The 20,482-nt window shown below is 39.5% G+C and overlaps 1 protein-coding gene across 2 annotated transcripts in view; it reads right to left on the bottom strand.

Moving 5' to 3' along the window:
* RTN1 (reticulon 1) overlaps window positions 1-20,482 on the bottom strand; it is a 404,193-nt gene that overhangs the window by 229,684 nt on the left and 154,027 nt on the right. The window contains exon 1 of one of the 2 annotated variants that reach the window (XM_029237635.1): window positions 7,650-8,059. The exons of the other annotated variant lie outside the window; for it this stretch is intronic. Coding sequence (XP_029093468.1) covers window positions 7,650-7,890 — 241 coding nt within the window. The 5' untranslated portion in view covers window positions 7,891-8,059. Of the gene's footprint in view, window positions 1-7,649; window positions 8,060-20,482 lie in introns of those variants that run through there. 2 annotated transcript variants of the gene reach the window in all.

Below are 20,482 nucleotides of genomic sequence, written 5' to 3' on the forward strand. Positions count from 1 at the left end.
ATCTATCTAACATCATCCCTCCACTGTCCTGATCCATTTCCCCTCACCTGCTCAGGGACATAGTACAGGAAACGCCCCCTCACTCTCCTGTACCATCCATCTTTCCACCCCTATTAAATCATCTGTATCGTCTTACAAATGCGCTTTAATATCCCCCATAGTAAAAAATAATTAAATAAAACTTTCCCTTCTCTTGATCCCAACCCTCCAGGTAGTTATGTTCCTGTTTTTCTAGTTTCCTCCTTCAAAAGAGTTATGTCTATAATATTGTCTCTCATTTTCTCCTTTCTCATTTTCCCTAAAACTCATTCCAACCAAAGTTTTCCCCCAACACTTCACAATACAACAGCTTCATCAAATTCATGGCTTCCTCATTGTCAAATCCAATGGCTGATTCTCAGTCCTCATCTTACCCAACCTACAAGCAGCATCTGACAGAGTCACTCATTCCATCCCTCTTAACATACATTTCCCTGCCTTCTGGAATCCCACTTTTTCAGTTCTCCCTCTACATCATTAAGCCATTTTTACTCAGTTTCCTTTGCTTGAAACTCTGAGAATTTGGGCATCCCAGGACTCCTTGACCTCTTCACTGTCAAAACTCACTCCCTCTTGGTGATCTCAACTCTATGCCAACAACTCCAAAATTTACATACCCAGACCAGACCATTCCCCACCCCTGACCTCTACACTACCTGCTTGACATCACTGCTTGGCTATCTAATGAGCATTTCAGAGTTAGCGTTTGCAAAACCAAACTCCTGGCTTTTCCCCAAAACCTGCCCCTCCCAAAGTCTTCCCAATCCCAGCTAATAGCAACTTCATTCTTGCATTTGCTCAGGCCATAAAATGGTGTCATCCTTAACTCTTTTCTCTCACACCCGTACAAAACCCATTAGGGATACACTGTTAGCTTTACACTTAGAATATATCCAGAATCCAAGCACTTTTCACCTCCTCCAATGTATCACCCCAGTGCAAGCCACTAGCATCTCTTACTTGCATTATTACAATAGCTTCCTAGTTGGTCATTCTTGCTCCATATTCCTCCCCTCCTCCCCTATTTTAGATTCTCAATACAGTACAGAGTGATCCATTAAACTTAATTTAAAACTTAACTCGAAACATGTTCCTCCCCTACTGTAAACCCTCCAGTGGCTCCCATCAAACTCAGAGTAATATCCAGAACTCTTAAAATGGCCTATAGGACCTAATCTGCCCATCACCCCTCACCCTACACTCTGAGCCCATCTCCTACCATTTTCACCTTGTTCACCCCACTTCAGTGACCTCCCTGCCATTCCAGGGAGTACTTTCACCCAGGGCCTTTGCACAGACTATTCCTTCTGCCTAAAATGATCTTCTGCATCTGCATGACTTATTCTGTCACTTTCTTCAAGTCTTTGCTTTAATGCCACCTTATCAAAGAGGACATTTTTGACTATCTCTCTCACTCTACTGCTCTATTTTAACTTTCTCCTTAGGACTTATCATACCTTGACATATATTTTTTGTTCTTTGTCTCCTCTCTGTCTTCTCTCCTTCCCTGCCTACATACACACACACACACACACACACACACACACAGTAGGATATATAATTTATAGGAGATAAACTTTTATCTGTCCTTTTCTGTACCATACCCTTAGTGCTTAGAACAATGCCTGGCATAGAGCAGGGGTTCAATAAATAATAGTATAATCATGAATTAATTAAATAATGCTCTATTGCTGAATTCGATAACAATGGTTGCTGCTGAAGGGGGATAACAGCTGGCTGGCTGAGAGACTGAGTGTGAATACTTCCTTTTCTCTGTATACCCTTTTGTAGCTTTTAAATTTTAATGTCACGTGCATGTGCTTCTTACCCCAACAAGGAATTTTTTAAACTAGAGTAAAAAATTATTTTAATAAAAAGAATTTGCTTTTGAGTTAACATTAAAATCAGAAATTTTAAATAGGAGTGCTACCCTCTACCATATCGATCATCTTTTGAAACTTTGTGCCATTTGCAAAATTAAAGAGCGTGCTTTCTAATGTAAGCTGAGTACTTTCTAGAGTTCCTGTGCATAGTAAGTGCTGTGCATATGTTGGTGATTCAGAATATAAAAAAGAGAAAATTATGTTTTATGGGCATTATTTTTTTAGTGAACCAATGGGAATTGCCAGTGATCAACATGTTTATTATTTTCTAAGGGTTTATAAATATTCAGCATAATAATGCATTCTTAGATTCTACCAGCACTCAGCAACAAATATATTGGCTTGTAAGTTTTAAATATCCATTGTTTTCCCTTTCCTGAAAATCATTCCCCATTTCAACTTTTCTAACATTAGTCTTATTCTCAGGAGATACTAGGAATGACATCAAAACTGCTCACCACACTCATTCTATACCATGATATAAAGTAGTTGGCTCCGAAGAGCCAATCTTATCAGAGCAGTGATAACAGTATTCTACTTGCTGTTCACTTATCCTGGGCTTCCAGTCTTTCTTTCCGTATGTTTTAGATTGCCCAGCTTAAGAATCACTGTCCATTTTAATTATTTATTTTTAAATGATCAACTTTCGTGAACTTCCATTATCTCATATAGATGTAAGACTAAAAAAATAGAAAAAAATGTTTTCCTTGTGATGAGAACTCAAACTCTCTTAACAACGTTCATATATAACATACAGCACTGTTAATTATATTAATTATGTTGTACATTACATCCTGAGTACTTATTTATCTTATCTGGAAGTTTGTACCTTTTGACTGCCTTCATCCAATTCCCCCTCCACCCACTCCCCCACCTCTGGTAACCACAAATCTGATCTCTTTTTCTATGAGTTTGTTTGTTTGTTTTGGAAGTATAACTGACCTACAATACTGTGTTAGTTCCTGTTACACAACATAGTGGTTCAATATTCCTATACATTTCAAAATGATCACTGTCCCTTTTAAATAATACGGGTTAAATGTGAACTGAGAAACTCTTCCCTCTCCTTTTTTTCATTACTCTCACTAGAGCACCTTCCACAAGCAGTGAGCCTCTCTAGCTCATGTTCTTCTCATTGTTCTTTTTGCCCTCAAATATTATTTTAACAAATAAAACTGGTTGTCTTTCATCTTTTGACCATATTCTTTCATGGAAAGCATTCCTGTGTGGATGTATTAGTCTCTTGAAATATGTCTTTTATTTTCACTGCCGTCTATATTTTACAGTGCCTTTTTTCAAATCTCCCTTAGTCACCACTGAGATCATTTCCTTTAACTTTAAAATAAAAGCACTACTAACTAATACAAGGATCTCTGAGTACAGTTACTTCTATGAGGAAGATAGAATTAGCTAGATAGTTAGGTAGATAGATTTTGTTTTCCCCCAGCTATGCCCTTTGAGCAAGCTATGCTAGCATTTCTTTATCCTATGTCAACCTCAGAAAACTAATTCATGCCTGTGTGCCCATGTGGTTAGATTATTATAATACCCTTCTAAACAATCTTCCAGCAACGACTTGGGAATGAGGAAAATGAAAAATGACATAAAAGAACTGTTTAACTAAATACTAATGTGAAACAGAAAGGTACACATGTTCTAGGAAACCAAAACCTGTGTTTAGCAGAGATCCTTACACAAAGGGGGCATTCAATAAATGTTTACTAAATTGAATTGAATCTCAATGGTCTCTCACTTTACAGATAATAAAAACTTTCCATAAACTTTTTGGAAGTTTTGTCTATCTTCCAGACTATGCAAGATAGAAAGTACAATGAACAAAATAATCCACAACTCTTCTCCAAACCCTCAGAGTCAGTAGATGAACAGCCTAGAGAAGAGATGGGAGCAGGTAGGTCTATGGTATATCTGAGGGACAATGAGTAGGATGGGTTTCCTGGAACAGTGAGTTCATGAAAAGGAAGTTATGCTGAAAGCTCTGATAAAATTTATTTATCAATGTATTTTTAGGGTATGTAAGTGTTTCTAAATTTTAATTTAACCTAATTTGAATTCCCAATATGAAAGGATAAGTACTGTAGTTACTGCCAGAAGTGTCATTGATTATATTCAGAGCCTATGTCCAGAGAAATAAATTGCATTAGAAACTCTTATTTTTCTTATAGGTTCTGTAAAGTATTGTAAAAGCTAGTGTAGTGTTCCTTCCCATTTCAATAGAACTGTAGCTTTCTTAAAAGATGAAAGAAAACAGAAGACTGAAATTTACACCTTCTGAAGAGGATTGCTAGGAATGACTCAAAAATTTTTAAAAATGTACACATCTATCAAGCACATCCACAAGAAAAGACAGCTAATCCAGTCTCTACATGGATTTTAAAAGATGATTGGTAATGTGTATGGTACAATTTATTATATTATACAGAATAAATGCAGGACATATAAACATTTCTGAAAGGTATTTAAATAATGATAGATTAAGAATAGTTTTTTCCAATAGAGTATCACATTCAGCATTTGAAAAATATAAATTTATGAGCACTGTAGTCCAAGTAAATTGGAAAAATACCTCTCTCTCCCTCTCTCACTTCCCTCCCCCTTGGCAATCATCTAGAAATTTAAGTCAAATTATCTATAAGTCAATATCACTAAAGCAAATCATCACACTGGGCTGCTTTCTCCAGACCATTCTCCATGCTCTTATTCATTTTGCCTTCTATACATGAATCAGTCAATGAGTTAATTTCCAAAGTGGCCAATGAGTTAATTCTTACCATTGCATTTTGTTCAAATATGCTATTTTAAATTCTTCCTTTAAACAAAGGATGATTCTTCTATCCTTGTGTTATTGTATGCTCCTTTTGAATAGTTTCCAGGAATAAAATAACTGATCGTGAAAAAACAAAAATGTTGCTCTTCACGTTCTTTGTATAAAGTTATTCGATGATGGCACTGTTTCATGATTAACAATCTAACATGTTGTAGCCTACATATAGTGTATTAAATGTTCCCTTGGCAACAGACATCATATCACATGCCCATTATCAATTTTAGACATGAAAAACTGTAGCTTTAGAAAAAAGTGTTACTTTTTGTTAAGGACATTTCCATCCCACAAAAGGGACAGAAGCAATGAGAATATCTGTACTGATGGAGTACTGGTAAAGAATACAGTACTGACAGAGTTTTATAGTGCAACTTTAATGATGTTTAAACATATATTCATTCCAGGACATCACTGAGAAATATTTTTGGAAATATTTCTTTAGGAACTTTAATTACCAACAATGTATAAAAATAAATAACAGAATTTCTGTCCAGATAGCATGATTAGTGGTGTTTTTCAGAAAAAAAGTTTTTAAAACATCAATATCTGTCTTAAATTTTAGAATTCCATTTGAGAAAGAAACAAAAGCTATTTACAGTGCATCACACTCAAAGTCTAAGTTACTTCTTAGTTTGATTTGAGTCCCAAAGAGCACCATTCTTTTAAAAAAAAAAGGAAAGCCATGTGCTTAATAGGCTTCCTCTGGATTTTGTCCCTGATTAAGTTGAGGATGCACCTGCTGACTCTGCTTACTGCAACAGAACTGCCAAAACAACAGATAAGGAAGCTGGCCCAGATTTTATTTGAATTTTTCAAGATCTAGTTATTTATTTAGGTATCATTTCTGGCATCTGGGACTCTTATAACAGCCCATACAGTCTACTAAAAAAGAAACATACAAACTTAAAACATTAAATAACCAACAACTATATGAGAAATTCCTTCAAGCAGCAATAATAAACTTAAAAATTTCTATATAAATATGCAAACTATGTGCTCCTTCTGCCTCCCTTCATTCTCCTCCCATCCAAAGTTAGCATCATGTTCGATTTTATTAGTGTATTTGTTGCCTAGGATAGAAAACCCCTAATATATTCAACAAAGTAAAATATTTCTATAATAGTATTAAAAATTGCAAATGCCTACTTTGTCACAGTTGTTCTAGGCATTTTGTGCACAGCAACCATTTTAGTGGATAGTATGTTACTGAACGGGGGGCGCTTAGCTTCCTCTCCCTAGTTCACCTAACCTTGGGGACACCAATGGGAGGTGGGCAATGTTTATAAATGATTTACTTTGATGACAGTGGATAAAGGTTCTGTACTATGAGCTACTCTCAACGAAGAATGGTAATGGTAAACCAATGAAACGTGTACCTTCCTTTATCTATTAGCTTCTGCCATCTTCTTTTGCAATTATAAAAAGTTTTGTTTTCTCTCCATTTAGATGAAGAAGTTGAGATCTCTCTTAGTCTTAAATCCTCCCCTCCTCCATATAATAACTAATATATGACAAATGGGGTTTTCTGCTTTTGAGTCTTTCTTTCCTTTTCCTTTCTCTCTTTTTTCTTTCTTTACTTTTTTTCTTCCCTTCATAATGTTTTATTTGACACGTTCCCTAAACCTCCTTTCCTCAGCTCAAATCGTTTGTACTAGAGAAGAATTAAGACTACCTAAGGACTACCTAAGACACTCCACACGACCCTTAAGAGAGGCAATGGCTTAAGAAAGGGGTTCCCCTAAATCAGCTGCCATGAACAAGCATGCCAGTCCCGCCCCCCTTCCCCTCCTGCAGAATCACCCAGCACCCGGCCTTCAAGAGCTACATTTCCAAAACTACACAACTCTCATTCCACCACAGCAAAGCTTTCTCCGGGAACAACACAACACAGCACCCTCTACCCCACTCCCTGGAAACACAGAGCTACCCAAGCCGGCAGCCCCTCCCCAAAGCTCGCCTCAGGCATCCTTCGGACAGAATGCTTCAGGATCCCTGGTCCCCGCTGAGCACCAACGTGCTCCAGTTCGGAAGGAGAAGTCAGGCGAAAGGAGGGCGAATCCAGGACAATTTCCAAAGGACCAGGCAGGTTCAGACTGATGGTAAACTGTGCCTGAACACTCACCGCCACTCAAGCCCTCTAACACCTCAGCCAACGGCCGCTCTAAAGGGTTGCAAGTTTCACTGCTCCCTTCGAGATGGGAGCATCCGGGCAGCTGGGAAAGAAGGGTTCTGGGCGGGAGCCGCCACAACTCCCAACCTTCTGGCAATGCTGTCCCTCTGGAATTAGACACACCTTGGCGTTTCGGTTTAGTGTGCGGGGGGAGGGGGAGATAGAGGAGGTGAAGGGAAAGGGGCTAGGAGTAGGGTGTGGAAATTCTTGGAGGGAAGGGAGAGTTAAAGTCACATCTCTGCCCTGGATCGAGCAGAGTCTAGGGGCAGCAGGCCCTCCCGTCGCTTTGTTGTCAGCGTCCCCTGTCGCTGGCGCGCGCCGGGCGCACAAACACGCCTCAGAATATCATCCCAACTGGCCAAACGGGCCCTACGGCCCCCAGCCCCTTCCAAGAAGGAAAAAACTTGTATACAGGCGCGGCGGCAGCCAGGATGCTGCGGTTTGCCTCTGAGAACAACTTTGAAAGCCGGAAAAATGATAATGAAATAAAAGGATCAATAATATTTTGTTATCTTCCGAGCCTTTGTTAAAATAAATTTTCTGCCCCTACCAGTCCGCTAATATTTACAGTCGCCTGTGGCGAAGGGGAGTTAAGGTTGGTGCTCAAGATAGAGAGCGCGAGGTAGGTGCATAGGCGAGCTGCAGAGAAGGGGACCGGCTGGGGGACCCGAGTCCCCGACGCCATTTGCGGGACAGCGGCACCCGCCCGCCTTACCTGTGGATGCAGTTTCCATGGCAACGGGCGGCGGCCGGGCGGGGCCCGAGCCCAGTTCCCGCGGCGCAGCTTCTCGGGCCCCGGAGCCCAGCCCAGGGCCGGGCTCCCCCACCTGCGGCTCGGGCTTGGCCCCTTTCGGCGTCACCGCTTCTTCCTCCCCCTCGCTCCGGTCCCCGAACCACTGGGACCCGGGACTGGCCAGCGGCAGCAGCTCTTCTTTGGGATCGGGCGGCGCGGCCATAGCTGGCAGTTCCCCGGACGCAGCGACTGCTGCTTGGCGGGGCCGAGGTGCAGTGACTGGGCGGGCGGGCGGGCAGGCGCTCCCTGCTGCTGCCCCCGCCGGGACTCAGGGCTTGGGGAGGTTGCGGTGTCAGCGCCGCCACCGCCGCAGCTGCTGCAACTCCGGCCGAGCTGCCGCCTGCCGCTTTCCGCGTTTCAGCTCCTCCTCCTCCCCCTCCACTTCCTCCCGGCCCCGCCCCGGCCGCTGCCTGCGCTCCTCCTCCTATTGCCGGCCCCGCCGCCGCTGCTGCCTTGCTACTCCCAAGCCTGTCATTACGCAGGTGAAAAAGGCCTGTTTGGTCCGAGTCTTCCTTTGCACACGTCAGCCACCGGTCTGCAGGCCTAGATTAGGGGATGTGCCACATCCACTTGAATCTTCCTCTCATTTGGGGGAGAATCAGAGAGGATGAGCAGGTAGAAACAGCCCCCAGCTGAAGAGTGACTGATTAGGCAAGCTGCCCTCCCAACTCATAAAGTTAAACCTGGACTGGTGTCCTGGGACCCGAGGCAAAGAAAGGAAGCTGGAGCCCCCAAGGCCACAGTTCCGAGGGTGACCAGTATCATCTGTGGAGGGGACTTGTCTTCGCGGGGAGGGGTGAAGATGGTTGTTGACAGATGGAGACGAGGGAATCTGCAACCCCGAGGTTAAATGCTGCATCCATAAACTGTTTCCAAAACAGAACCTAAAATAGTGGAGTACAGGAAAGAGCTATCAGGAGATCCTCCGAATAAAGCTTACCAGACTTCATTCCTACCAGCACTGAGGGTGAATAAGACAGCAATAGGCAGGACAAAAACAACTTATGTTTCCTTTCAGAAACCCTGAGCCAAAGCCATACAAATTATAAGCTGTCTGTGCAGTCTATTTTATTTGAGAAGTTGGACATTCCAGAAAGCTTGCTGCTGCTTCCCCACCCACCCATTTTCCTTTACAGCTCTCTCTGATAAGATGGAAGATATTTGACAGATAAACAGCAACTCAGAGGAGGGAAATGACTTGGCTTATAATGTATTATTCCTATATTTAGATACATCTTTTCAAACAAGACTTATGCTTTATTGGTTCCTAAATTGTCTATGAAATGATGTGGTTGGGAAAAAAAATAACACACAGGGTGGAGGAATAAGCCCATCCACTGCTCCTTCTCTAGAGAAGGTGGGGCATCAGGCAAGCTACTGTGAGGCTTTGTGGGATTGCTAAGCCACTATAGACATGCTGAGGATTTCATACCTGTCAATTTATATATTCAAAGGCCAACTTCAGTACCATGCAGATGCTCCTCAAAAATGCTGAAAGTTAAAAGCCTGAATTCTGCCCAACCTTTTGTTCTGTTCAGTGACAATAAATTAGAGAAAATGTGTTCACTCAATAGACAAGAAATATGGCCTACTAGGGCCAGATACCCCTGGGGATATGATGATCACCAAAATTTTACATTATTGATATCTTCAAAAATTATGATGGACATTTTCATTGGCTTGATTGTGGTGATAGCTTCACAGGGGTATACATATGTCAAAATTCATCAGATCACTTACTGTAAATATGTGCAACTTAGTGTATGCCAATTATACCTGAATAAAGCTTTTTTTTTTTTTTGCGGTACGCGGGCCTCTCACTGTTGTGGCCCCTCCCGTTGAGGAGCACAGGCTCCGGACGCGCAGGCTCAGCGGCCATGGCTCACGGACCCAGCCGCTCCGCGGCATGTGGGATCTTCCCGGACCAGGGCACGAACCCGTGTCCCCTGCATCGGCAGGCAGACTCTCAACCACTGCGCCACCAGGGAAGCCCTAAAGCTATTTTTAAGTTACCCCCTTTGACATTAACAATTATTGGTTACCCTGAACCATCACGGTTTTCAAAATCTTTCCATGGGAAAAATGAGCCTGTTTAAGAAATCTTTAAGGTGAAAAGCTATTACACTGCTCTCTTTCCATTAAGCTTAATCCTTTCATATAATCAGGGGCATTTCTGAGTTTTTTAAAATCCATTGTTTAGAATATCAGAAATACCAGATGGAAATTTCTCACAGTTTCATTATTGACAACATGCCAAGAATATAGAAAACTAATGATATAAAACTGAGTGCTTATCGATGGGTATTGAATATTTGAGAATTGTTATGGTAAGGGAATTACATACAGAAATATATGGAGAATGTTATTTTGTTTCTTTGAGAAACACTGATGAAAGTCATCATTTAAAAAAACTGGAGTAACTATGCAAGCCTCACGACTTCCTTACACCTAAAATGATAAGGAGTTTTGGGATATGGTTCCAGTTGGTTCATCAGATACTGATCGATACTCTAATTGAGAATGTGTGAAAGAAATAGCCAGTTAAAGTATATTTAGATTTTACTTGTTAGAGAAAATTGAAATTTTCCATTTTGATTGAAAATTTTCATTTCCATTTCCCATTTAACTGAAATTCCACTTTGATAAATTATTCTATTTTGCTCTGCTTTAAAGAGGTGTTCACACTGTTTAGTTTTAGCAATTTTCACAACTATCTTTATTAGGCTCTACTACTGGATGTGGACAAATAATTATCTATTTGGTTGAAGGAATTTTCAACTTTACGCTATGGTTTGAAATTACCAATGTCTATCACTATCATTTATTTTACATTTGCACCCCTGTGAACTGACAAACCTTGACTAATAGGAAGATGTATGGGCATAACACACAGTTAACAATGGGATTCCAGGGCTTGCAGAGTTGCTCTAAGTTATGAGTTGTTCTAAAATGCTTTTGTGACAAAGAAAAATGGGTTGGCACTTTTAAAGGAGTCATAGCAAGGATAGTTGAGACAAAAGAACTGTCAGGTTTTGTCTTAAGCTATTGTTTTTTAGAAGAAAAGTTTTGTTCACTTTTTCAACAGAAGGAATCTGGTGCGGAGCATTTATTTAACACTAGCTTCTTAACTTAGATCAAAGCTTATATCATGGGGGAAGAAGTGTGGGGACATGGAGAAAGAGTACCACAAGTAACACTTTAACCAAGATGAAGTCCTTTCCAGCCTCAATATGAAAGTTATTTAATCGTTCTGTGCCTAAATTTCCTCACTTGTAATCTGGATATTTTAATAGCACCTTCTTTAAAGGATTTGGGGGAGCACTAAATGAGTTGACGTAGGTAATCCATGTTATTAAGATTTAATTGCACATGTCAAATTACTTCCAGAAAGTGGCTTATAATGGTTAGCACTCTGCCTGCGTATTTCTGTTTGTAAAGAACAGAGAGTCAACAGTGACCATTTCAGGCATTCAAAGCAAATTAGATAAGGAATGATATTGAGTGGCTATTGATCTCTTTCTACTAGTAGTTTCTATATTCTGAAAGGCAAACCTTACATAAAGATAAATATACTTCAAAGGTTCTTCTAAGTAGTTGTGTAAAACACACATAGGCATGTATACATATTTCAACTTGCCATTCCTATAACAGGAATGGCAAATAGAGCTCATTGATAGATTAATAATGAATGCTTGGGGCACTGTGTTGAGAAAGAGTCTTAGATCACATCCAGAGTCCGTAAAAAAGAGCGTCTAGAAAGGTAAGAAATAGCTACATTCAGGCAAGTGAAGGGGGTGTGGCAGCACATGCCAAGTATTTGCCTTCTCTGGTTTATTTAAAAACTTTTAGCATCCAAGCCAAGGCTCTACTTTTGAACCTTTTTAAGAGAGACTGCAACTGTGGAAACACTCCCATCGACTTAGTAAGATAAGTGTTTGACTCAAGATGAGATTCACGCTGGAGCCTCAGATTTCTCTGAAATCATTATGTGTGGGGTTGGTTCAGGACTTAATTTGTCTATGGAGCATCCAGCTCATTTTGCAACATGGTTTTCACCCTTCCACAATATGTAGAAGCTCTTGAATTTGATCAGGAAGAGTTCTCCAATTCCTATTGCAGTGAAAGAATGTTTAGATTGAAACTAATTTATAGAGGCTACAGGCTGGTGCCCGAGACAGCTGTGTTTTCTCCAGGAGACCACTACATCATTCACAAATGTCACACAGCACATTTGGAACACACCAGGCTCCTTCTGTCCATAGGGAGTGGCTGCTGTTACTTAATCTGCCATCCAAGGGGATAAAACATAGATGCTTCTAATGCATAAAACATAGATGCTTCCCACTCCAGTAGGGGTGGAAAGAAGAGAGTTGATCACTTTTCATTGAACCCAGTTTCGTTTTTCTTATCTAACTTGCACATCTGAGTAAAACTACAAAGACTTTTTTATTTGAGCAAAAACATGAATTAGGAGATCTGAAACTTGAATTCTCCATGCTTTGGACCCACAAAGCCTCTTTTAAAAATTCTGAGCTTGACAAGAAAACTGAAATATACACATGATAAAGGTAAATTTTCTTTGAATAAGTTCTTTGAAGTTTACAAACAGATCTCATTTAATACATGCACATATACATGATTTTAATTTCCAAAATTTGATAAGAAAAATGGTAACACTGTAATTATTAATTTTTTATTTATTTGATGACCAATGAATCTGGAGTTTTTTCATGTGCTTCTTGATAATTTGTATTTCCTTTTTAAAATAACAGCTTTATTGAGATATAATTTGCATACAGTACAATTTAAAGTATATAATTCAATGATTTTAACTATCTTCACATGGTTGTGCAATCATCACCACAATCAATTTTAAAACATTTTCATCACTCCAAAAAGAAACCTCATACACATTAGCAGTCACTCTCCATCCCTACCACCTCATATCCAGTCCTCGGCAATCACTAATCTATTTTCTGACTCCATAAATTTGCCTGTTGTGGATAGTTCATATGAATGGAATCATACCATATGTGCACTTTTGTGACTGGCTCCTTTCCCTTAGCATAAGATTTTCAGTGTCCATCTGCATTATAGCATGTATCAGTACTCCATTTCTTTTTATTGATGAATAATACTCCATTGTATAGATATAACACAATTTGTTCATCCATTCATCAGTTGATAGACATTTAGGTTGTTTCCACCTTTTGATTATTATAAATGATGCTGCTATAAATGTTTGTGTATAAGTTTTTTGGGGTAATTTTTCTTTTATCTTGGGTATACACCTAGCATTAAAACTGCTGGGTCATATGGGAACTCTGTGTTTAATTACTTGAGGAACTGTCATACTGTTTTCCAAATCAACTGGCCCATTTAAAAATCTCATCAGCAGTTTATGAGGACTTCAACTTCTCCACATCCTTGCCGATACTTGTTATTATCTGTCTTTTCATTACAGCCATCCTAGAGGGTGTGAAGTAGAATCACATTGTGGTTTTGATTTGCATTTCCCTGATAGCTAATGGTGTTCAGCATCTTTTTCATGTGCTTATTGGCCATTTGTATATCTTCTTTGGAGAAATGGCTATTCAGATCCTATGCCCATTTTTAAACTGGGTTATTTTTCTTTTAATATTGAGTTGTAAAATTTCTTTAAATATTCTGGATACAAGTCCTTTATCAGATATATGATTTGCAAATTTCTTTTTTCATTCTGTGGATTGTCTTTTTACTTTCTTGATGGTGTCCTTTGCAGGACAAAATTGTTTAATTTTTATGAAGTTCAATTCATCTATTTTATCTTTTGTCACTTGTGATTTTGGTGTCATATCTAAGGAACAATTGCCTAAACCAAGGTCAAAAGATTTACAGCTATGTTTTTTTCTAAGAGTTTTATAGTTCCAGGTCTTAAAATTTGGTGTTTGATCCATTTTGAGTTAATTTTTACATATCTTGTGGGCCATTTTTCTTTCTTATTTTGTAAATTGCCTTTTGTGTCCCATGTTTACTTTTCCAAGTTTTTTTTCTCATATATTTTTAAACGCTCTTTGTATTATATTTTTGTCATTTATGTTACAGATATTTTTCACATTTTATTTTCAAGGATGATGAGAAAACCAAGGTTCTGAAAAATCTTCAGAGACTTCTTCAAAATCACATGGCTAATGCAGCTGTTATTAAAGTCTAAGTCTTCTGATTCTATACCTCATGTTCTCCAACTTAAAAGTCCTGACACAGTATAATCAATTTTACAGTTTGTACACAGTATGTCATTAACAATAGCCTAGCTCAATAGAGCTCAAGGTAAACTACAGAGGTAGTCAAGATTAGTGATCACAAACTACATCCAAAGTACTCAGAATTTAAAGCAAAATCACCAGCATCAAGCCCAAGGATTGGAATGTCCCATGCCAAAGTCAGAACCCTGGACAGCTCAGTATGAGCATTAGCCAAAAACCAGTTTTCTTCTAACTTTAGACTGTAATCACTGCAACCCCAGATTAGTGGTTGACTCATACATTACGGGGTTAGTTCCAATTTAAGGGGTTCTGGCCTTATTAATATGATCCCAACCTCTCTTGGTGAAGAGGGTCATACCATCTTCCGAGAGTCTGTAGTCTTGTCAGATGACATACCTTCATCTTTGGGCCTGAAAAATATGTTAGAAAATCCTAGGTCCCAGGGGCTTCTTTGGGGTTAGCCTGGTCTGAGGAGAAAATGTTTTCTTTCTTTTCTTTCTTGCAGCTCTTTATCCATCAAGATGCCTTTTCATCAAATTTAGGGACTAAGCAGGAAATCCACTATAAGTGGGGACCTAAAACAGAACTTGGCAGAAGCTTAAGTTTATATGAGAGTGCCAAGGGAATTAAGGGGAATACTGAGGTAAAAGGGCTCAGAGCCAGGCTGTATTTTTAATTCCATGTACACCATAATATAAGTTTGACCACTGGTGTCACAGAGCAGATAGGACTACACAAATTCTGTGGCTTGTATGCCTTATGAACTGTCCCATCGTTGGTCATTTATCTCACTGATCCCTATTTGGTTACAGGTGTAAAGCAGTGATAAATCAAGATAAGCCTATCATAACCGGAAAAATAACCTATGTGAAGGTCCTGATGTTAGTAGAAAGTTCCAAACAGAAGTCCTTAACATGAAGATGGTGCAGGATATCTACACATAGTCAGTAAAGAGAAATACTTGTTTCACTTGATTAAATAAGCAAAATAGAGAACATAAACAATTGTTCTGCAGAAACATCTAGATGATACTCTGGAATAATGTTATTCTTCAACAGAATCATGGCTTCCTGTGCAACTTTACTTTGGAGACTTTAGAAAGATCTTACTACCAAATGTTGCTCCTACTCTAGCTTGTCAATGGCGTTGGAAATTCAACATTTTGACTTTTTAATATTGGAAGGTCAGTACTGCTGTAAATGGTAGCATCCCCGCATAAGGTAACTCAGCATTAATATCTTATAGTGGATTATCAGATAACTTTACTAAGCTGAGCTTAGATTTTGGTAAGAAAAAGAGACGAGCCAGCACTTCACACTGCCCAAGTAGGACAGCATGCGGGATTGCAACTGCAGGCCTTAGGAGTCAGAGGAAGATGCTAAACTTCCCCAGGGATGAATATATTTCAGCAAATTATGGACATGTTCAACAATCCTTGCAGATTGTAATAGTGTAGCAGAAATTATCTCTACAATTGTGAAAATGTTTATAATGGTCCATCAACTTGCCATTAGACCATTTGGGACACACTTCTATGATGTAGATCATCATAGAAGGGGAAAAGGGAAGAAAGAGTGTAGAATTCTCATCTGTTCCAAAATACCTCATACTGAAAGTGTCACATATCACTTCTTATAGAATATTGGTCAAAACGGGTCATAAGCCCCAAGTCTAATGCAAAGGATACTGGGAAATGTAAGGAAGTACATCGAATATTTGGTGAGTCTTATAAACTTTGTTCAAACATTTGTACCAGACACTTTGGGAATACAAAGATGAATCAGCTTTTCAAGATGTTTATAATCAAACCATGGAGATAATAAAATGTGCCTGTGAATAATCAAAATCCAAAGTAGAAGTTGATAAGCACTAGGAAAAAGGCTCAGATAAAGTGTTATGGCAAATTACTGCCATCTGGAGATATCAAGAAAAGCTTTATGGAAAGAGAGCTATTTGAGCGAGGCTTTGGAAGTTGTAGGATCTGTACATGAGGAGCTGATGAATAGAGATCATTCTGATCTAAGGAACAGAAAGGGCATGGAAGAGAGCAATTATAGGGCACTTACAGAGAAGAGTGACTAAGTACATTTTTCTAGAGCAAAAGGTAGGTAAAGTGGGAAATAAAAATAGAAAAATTGGTTGGGATCAGATTGTGAAGGACCTAGAAAGCCAGGTTAGGGTGTTTGGATTTGTTTTTAAAATAAGAGTTTTAAAGAGACATAAATAGATGTCATTCAGGAAAAGACAGCAGTAATTAAAATGGATTTTAGGGGAAGAAAACTAATGATAAGGAGGCCGGCTAGCAGGCTGTTAAAGTTGTTTTGATGAAGGGCACTAAGAAAGAGGAAATAATAATATAAACGGGGGGACAAATATTAGAAATATTTCAGTCAACTGAATTTGGTACCTGACTGAATGCAGGAAGAGTAAAAATTGATCCAAAAAATTTGGGGGACAGATAATTTATAAATGTCATTAATGGAAACTTAAAAACACAGGAAGAGAAGCTGGTTGTAGAATAACTCGTTAATGTTTGGCCATGCAGAATTTAACGTGCAGATAAAACACTTAGGTGAAGGTATCTAGCTGGCTCCTAGAATATGAAAAGGAGGTCAAGGTCAAAGCTGGTGATTGAGATTAGGAGTCACCTAGGTAGAGAGAATAATCCAAGTCATAAGGTTGGATGAGTCTGCCAGGGGAGACAGTATATTGAGATCCGAGAAGACAGCCAAGAGCACATCCTTAAGAAATACATATTTATTTGAATTCAAAAGAGAAGAAAGAATATCCACAGAGATGGGGGAGCACACCCAAGGGAGGAGTTTCAAGTGTGAACACCTTCAACCATGTTTAATCCCACAGAGAGCCTGATGATGATGACTGGATTGGCCACTGAATTTGGCCACTGAATTTGGCCACTGAATTTGGCCACTAGGAGGGACAGGGAAGAAAGGTGATGCTCGCTTAAAGAAGTAAAGGGATTAAAGGAAAGTGTGGGCTTTTAGAAAAGGACAGGAAAACATATAAGCTAAGGGGCAGGATACAGTGGAGAGGGGAAAACTGTAGATTCAAGGACAGGAAATAACTGATGAAGTCAGTGGATTAAGATGGAATCAGCACCTGCTTCTCCTCACCTGCCATACCTATCGCCCCCAAAGAAGCAAGTACCCATCCCTTCTTTTTGTCTTTGCCTATGTATTAAACCATTTCATATGGAGCCACCACAATGTCGCTTTCTGGTCTGCTCCTGCTTTCCTTGGATCCTGACCGCTTCCCTGGAGCCTGGAAGGCTCTCCTTGCAGCAGATGCTAGATACTTACCTCTGATACATTGACCTGCCTCTCGGTCCACAGCTCACAATCACTTCTAGACTTTTGTCAGCTCCCATCTAGCCTAGAAAAAAACCCTACCCAATCTAGTCTCTCCATAGGACCCCACACCTGGTACAAGCCCTTGAGGGCAAGGATTAAATTTAGAATGTAGGAAACTTAATTCTTTTTCAGAGATAGAAGAAAGAGAACACAAGGCAGATGAACACTGAGAAAAAGTTCAAGCTGGTGATGAGGGAGATTCACATCAGATGGTTACATGTAAGGCAGAGTCATCTGCAAAGCATGAAGGTGGCAACAGCAGGGTTTCAGCAGAAGAAAAATTGCATGTAAGCCTAGTATTTGTCATTTGTATTGCTTTTTCCAATTGATTTTCATTATAATTTTACAGTACATTTTTTCTCAGATCTGCTAGACTCTAATTCTTCAAATGGAGAATACCAAAATTATCAAAGGGCTTTCTGACTACTCTTTATCAAAGGCTTTCTAATATGATCTTTCTCTGGAAGGTAATATTGTCAAATGAATAATAGACTTGAACTTTCATCAAAGCATTTTAAGGTATGCTTAAGGTATTTTATTTCTAAAATTTCTTCAGTAACTCCAATAGTTATCCCACTTAGTACAAATCATTATCCAAAACAAACAGAAAAACAAACAAAGAGAACCATCTGAGACTGACTTTCCAGATGGACAGTATTGGACTGATTAGGGATTCTGAAGTCAGGCAGGACTTGAATATCTATTGCATCACTTCCTAGCAGTATAGTATAGCAAGAAAGAACAAAAGGGCATTGTGGTATCAGACTTCCTGGGTCCAAATTGTGACTATCCAACCTACTCAACTCAGGGAAATAACTTAACTCCCCCAAAGCCTCAGCTTCTAGTATCTGTAATAATAATAAAAGTACAGTCATAATGTAGACCTCATAAGACTACTGTGAAATTTGCATAAGGTGGGTCATACATTTAGGGTTAAGAGCATGAGCTCTGTGTCATGTGGCTTGAATTTGGATACCAGCTCTGCCATGGTCTAGCTGTGAGACCTCATGTAAGCTACTCTCTGTGCCTCAGCTTCCTCATCTGGAAAATCAGAATAATAGTATGTCCTCCACAGGACTGTTGTGAAGATTGAATGACATGATAATATAAAAGACTTAGCATAGTGTCTGATGTATAGTGAGTTCTTTTTTTTTTTTTAATTAATTTATTTATTGGCTGCATTGGGTCTTTGTGGCTGCACGCGGGCTTTCTCTAGTTGCGGCGAGCCGGAGCTACTCTTCGTTGTGGTGCGCAGGCTTCTCACTGTGGTGGCTTCTCTTGTTGCGGAGGACGGGCTCTAGGCATGCAGGCTTTAGTAGTTGTGGCACACAGGCTCAGTAATTGTGGCTTGCAGGCTCCAGAGCACAGGCTCAGTAGTTGCGGCGCACAGGCTTAGTTGCTCCACAGCAATGTGGGATCTTCCGGGACCAGGGCTCGAACCTGTGTCCCCTGCATTGGCAGGCAGATTCTTAACCACTGTGCTACCAGGGAAACCCTTATAGTGAGTTCTTAATAAACACTATCTATTATTTTGTATTTAGCGCAATGCCTGACATATAGTCAGCACTCAATAAATGGTTCTAAATTATTCTAAAGGGAAAGCTCTTAATGTCTCTTCAAGACACTTTGATCCTGTAATAAATACTGGTTTACCTAAAGCCTAATTGACAATGCCAGCATTCCAACTACCATTAATGGGATGCATTTTCACAAAATGTAGAAAGCTGGGCTTCTGAAAACTAAATTACCCTAGAAATAAGGGTACATTAAACACTGCACCTGAGCAGGACACATGTAAAGCACAAACAACTGCAAGATATTAAGTAGGTGCTCCAACGTGAACAAAAACGCAAAATAATTGCAAGCTGAAGAAACATCATAAAAATCAATGGATGCAGAGCCACAGGCAACGAAGCCCCTGCTTTGTTACAAAATGCTAAGATACAGCAGTGCTGAGCTGACCAGCTGGATCCACTGCCAGGAGTGCTGCTGTGAAAGTACATTGAAAAGACTTCAGCTCAATAACAAAAAAACAAACAACACAATCCAAAAACGGGCAGAAGACCTAAATAGATATTTCTCCAAAGAAGATATACAGATGGCCAACAAACACATGAAAGAATGCTCAACATCATTAATCATTAGAGAAATGCAAATCAAAACTACATTATGATATCATCTCACACCAGTCAGAATGGCCATCATCAAAAAATCTACAAACCATAAATGCTGGAGAGGGTGTGGAGAAAAGGGAACCGTCTTACACTGTTGGTGGGAATGTAAATTGGTGCAGCTACTATGGAGAACAGTATGGAGGTTCCTTAAGAAGCTAAAAATAGAACTACCATATGACCCAGCAATCCCACTACTGGGCATATACCCTGAGAAAACCATAATTCAAAAAGATACGTGTACCACAATGTTCATTGCATCACTATTTACAATAGTCAGGACATGGAAGCAACCTAAGTGTCCATCAACAGATGAATGGATAAAGAAGATGTGGCACATATATACAATGGAATATTACTCAGCCATAAAAAGAAACAAAATTGAGTTATTTGTAGTGAGGTGGATGGACCTAGAGTCTGTTATACAGAGTGAAGTAAGTCAGAAAGAGAAAAATAAATACCGTATGCTAACACATATATATGGAATCTAAAAAACAAAAAAGAAAATGGTCATGAAGAACCTAGGGGCAGGACAGGAACAAAGATGCAGACCTACTAGAGAATGGACTTGAGGACATGGGGAGGGGGAAGGGTAAGCTGGGACAAAGTGAGAGAGTGGCATGGACATACATACACTACCAAATATAAAATGGATAGCTAGTGGGAAGCGGCTGCGTAGCACAGGGAGATCAGCTCGGTGTTTTGTGACCACCTAGAGGGGTGGGATACGGAGGGTGGGAGGGAGGGAGATGCAAGAGGGAAGAGATATGGGGATAAATGTATATGTATAGCTGATTCACTTTGTTATAAAACAGAAACTAACACACCATTGTAAAGCAATTATACTCCAATAAAGATGTTTAAAAATAAATAAATAAAATCAGTGTAAAAAAAAAAAACAAAGACTGATATATGTTGACCAAAAGTTATTTCAGTCCTGTAAAAATGAACTTCTTCCCATATGTTGT

Source organism: Monodon monoceros, unplaced genomic scaffold (genome assembly GCF_005190385.1).
Source record: "Monodon monoceros isolate NGI ecotype Baffin Bay Population unplaced genomic scaffold, NGI_Narwhal_1 Super_Scaffold_21, whole genome shotgun sequence".
Taxonomy (NCBI): domain Eukaryota; kingdom Metazoa; phylum Chordata; class Mammalia; order Artiodactyla; family Monodontidae; genus Monodon; species Monodon monoceros.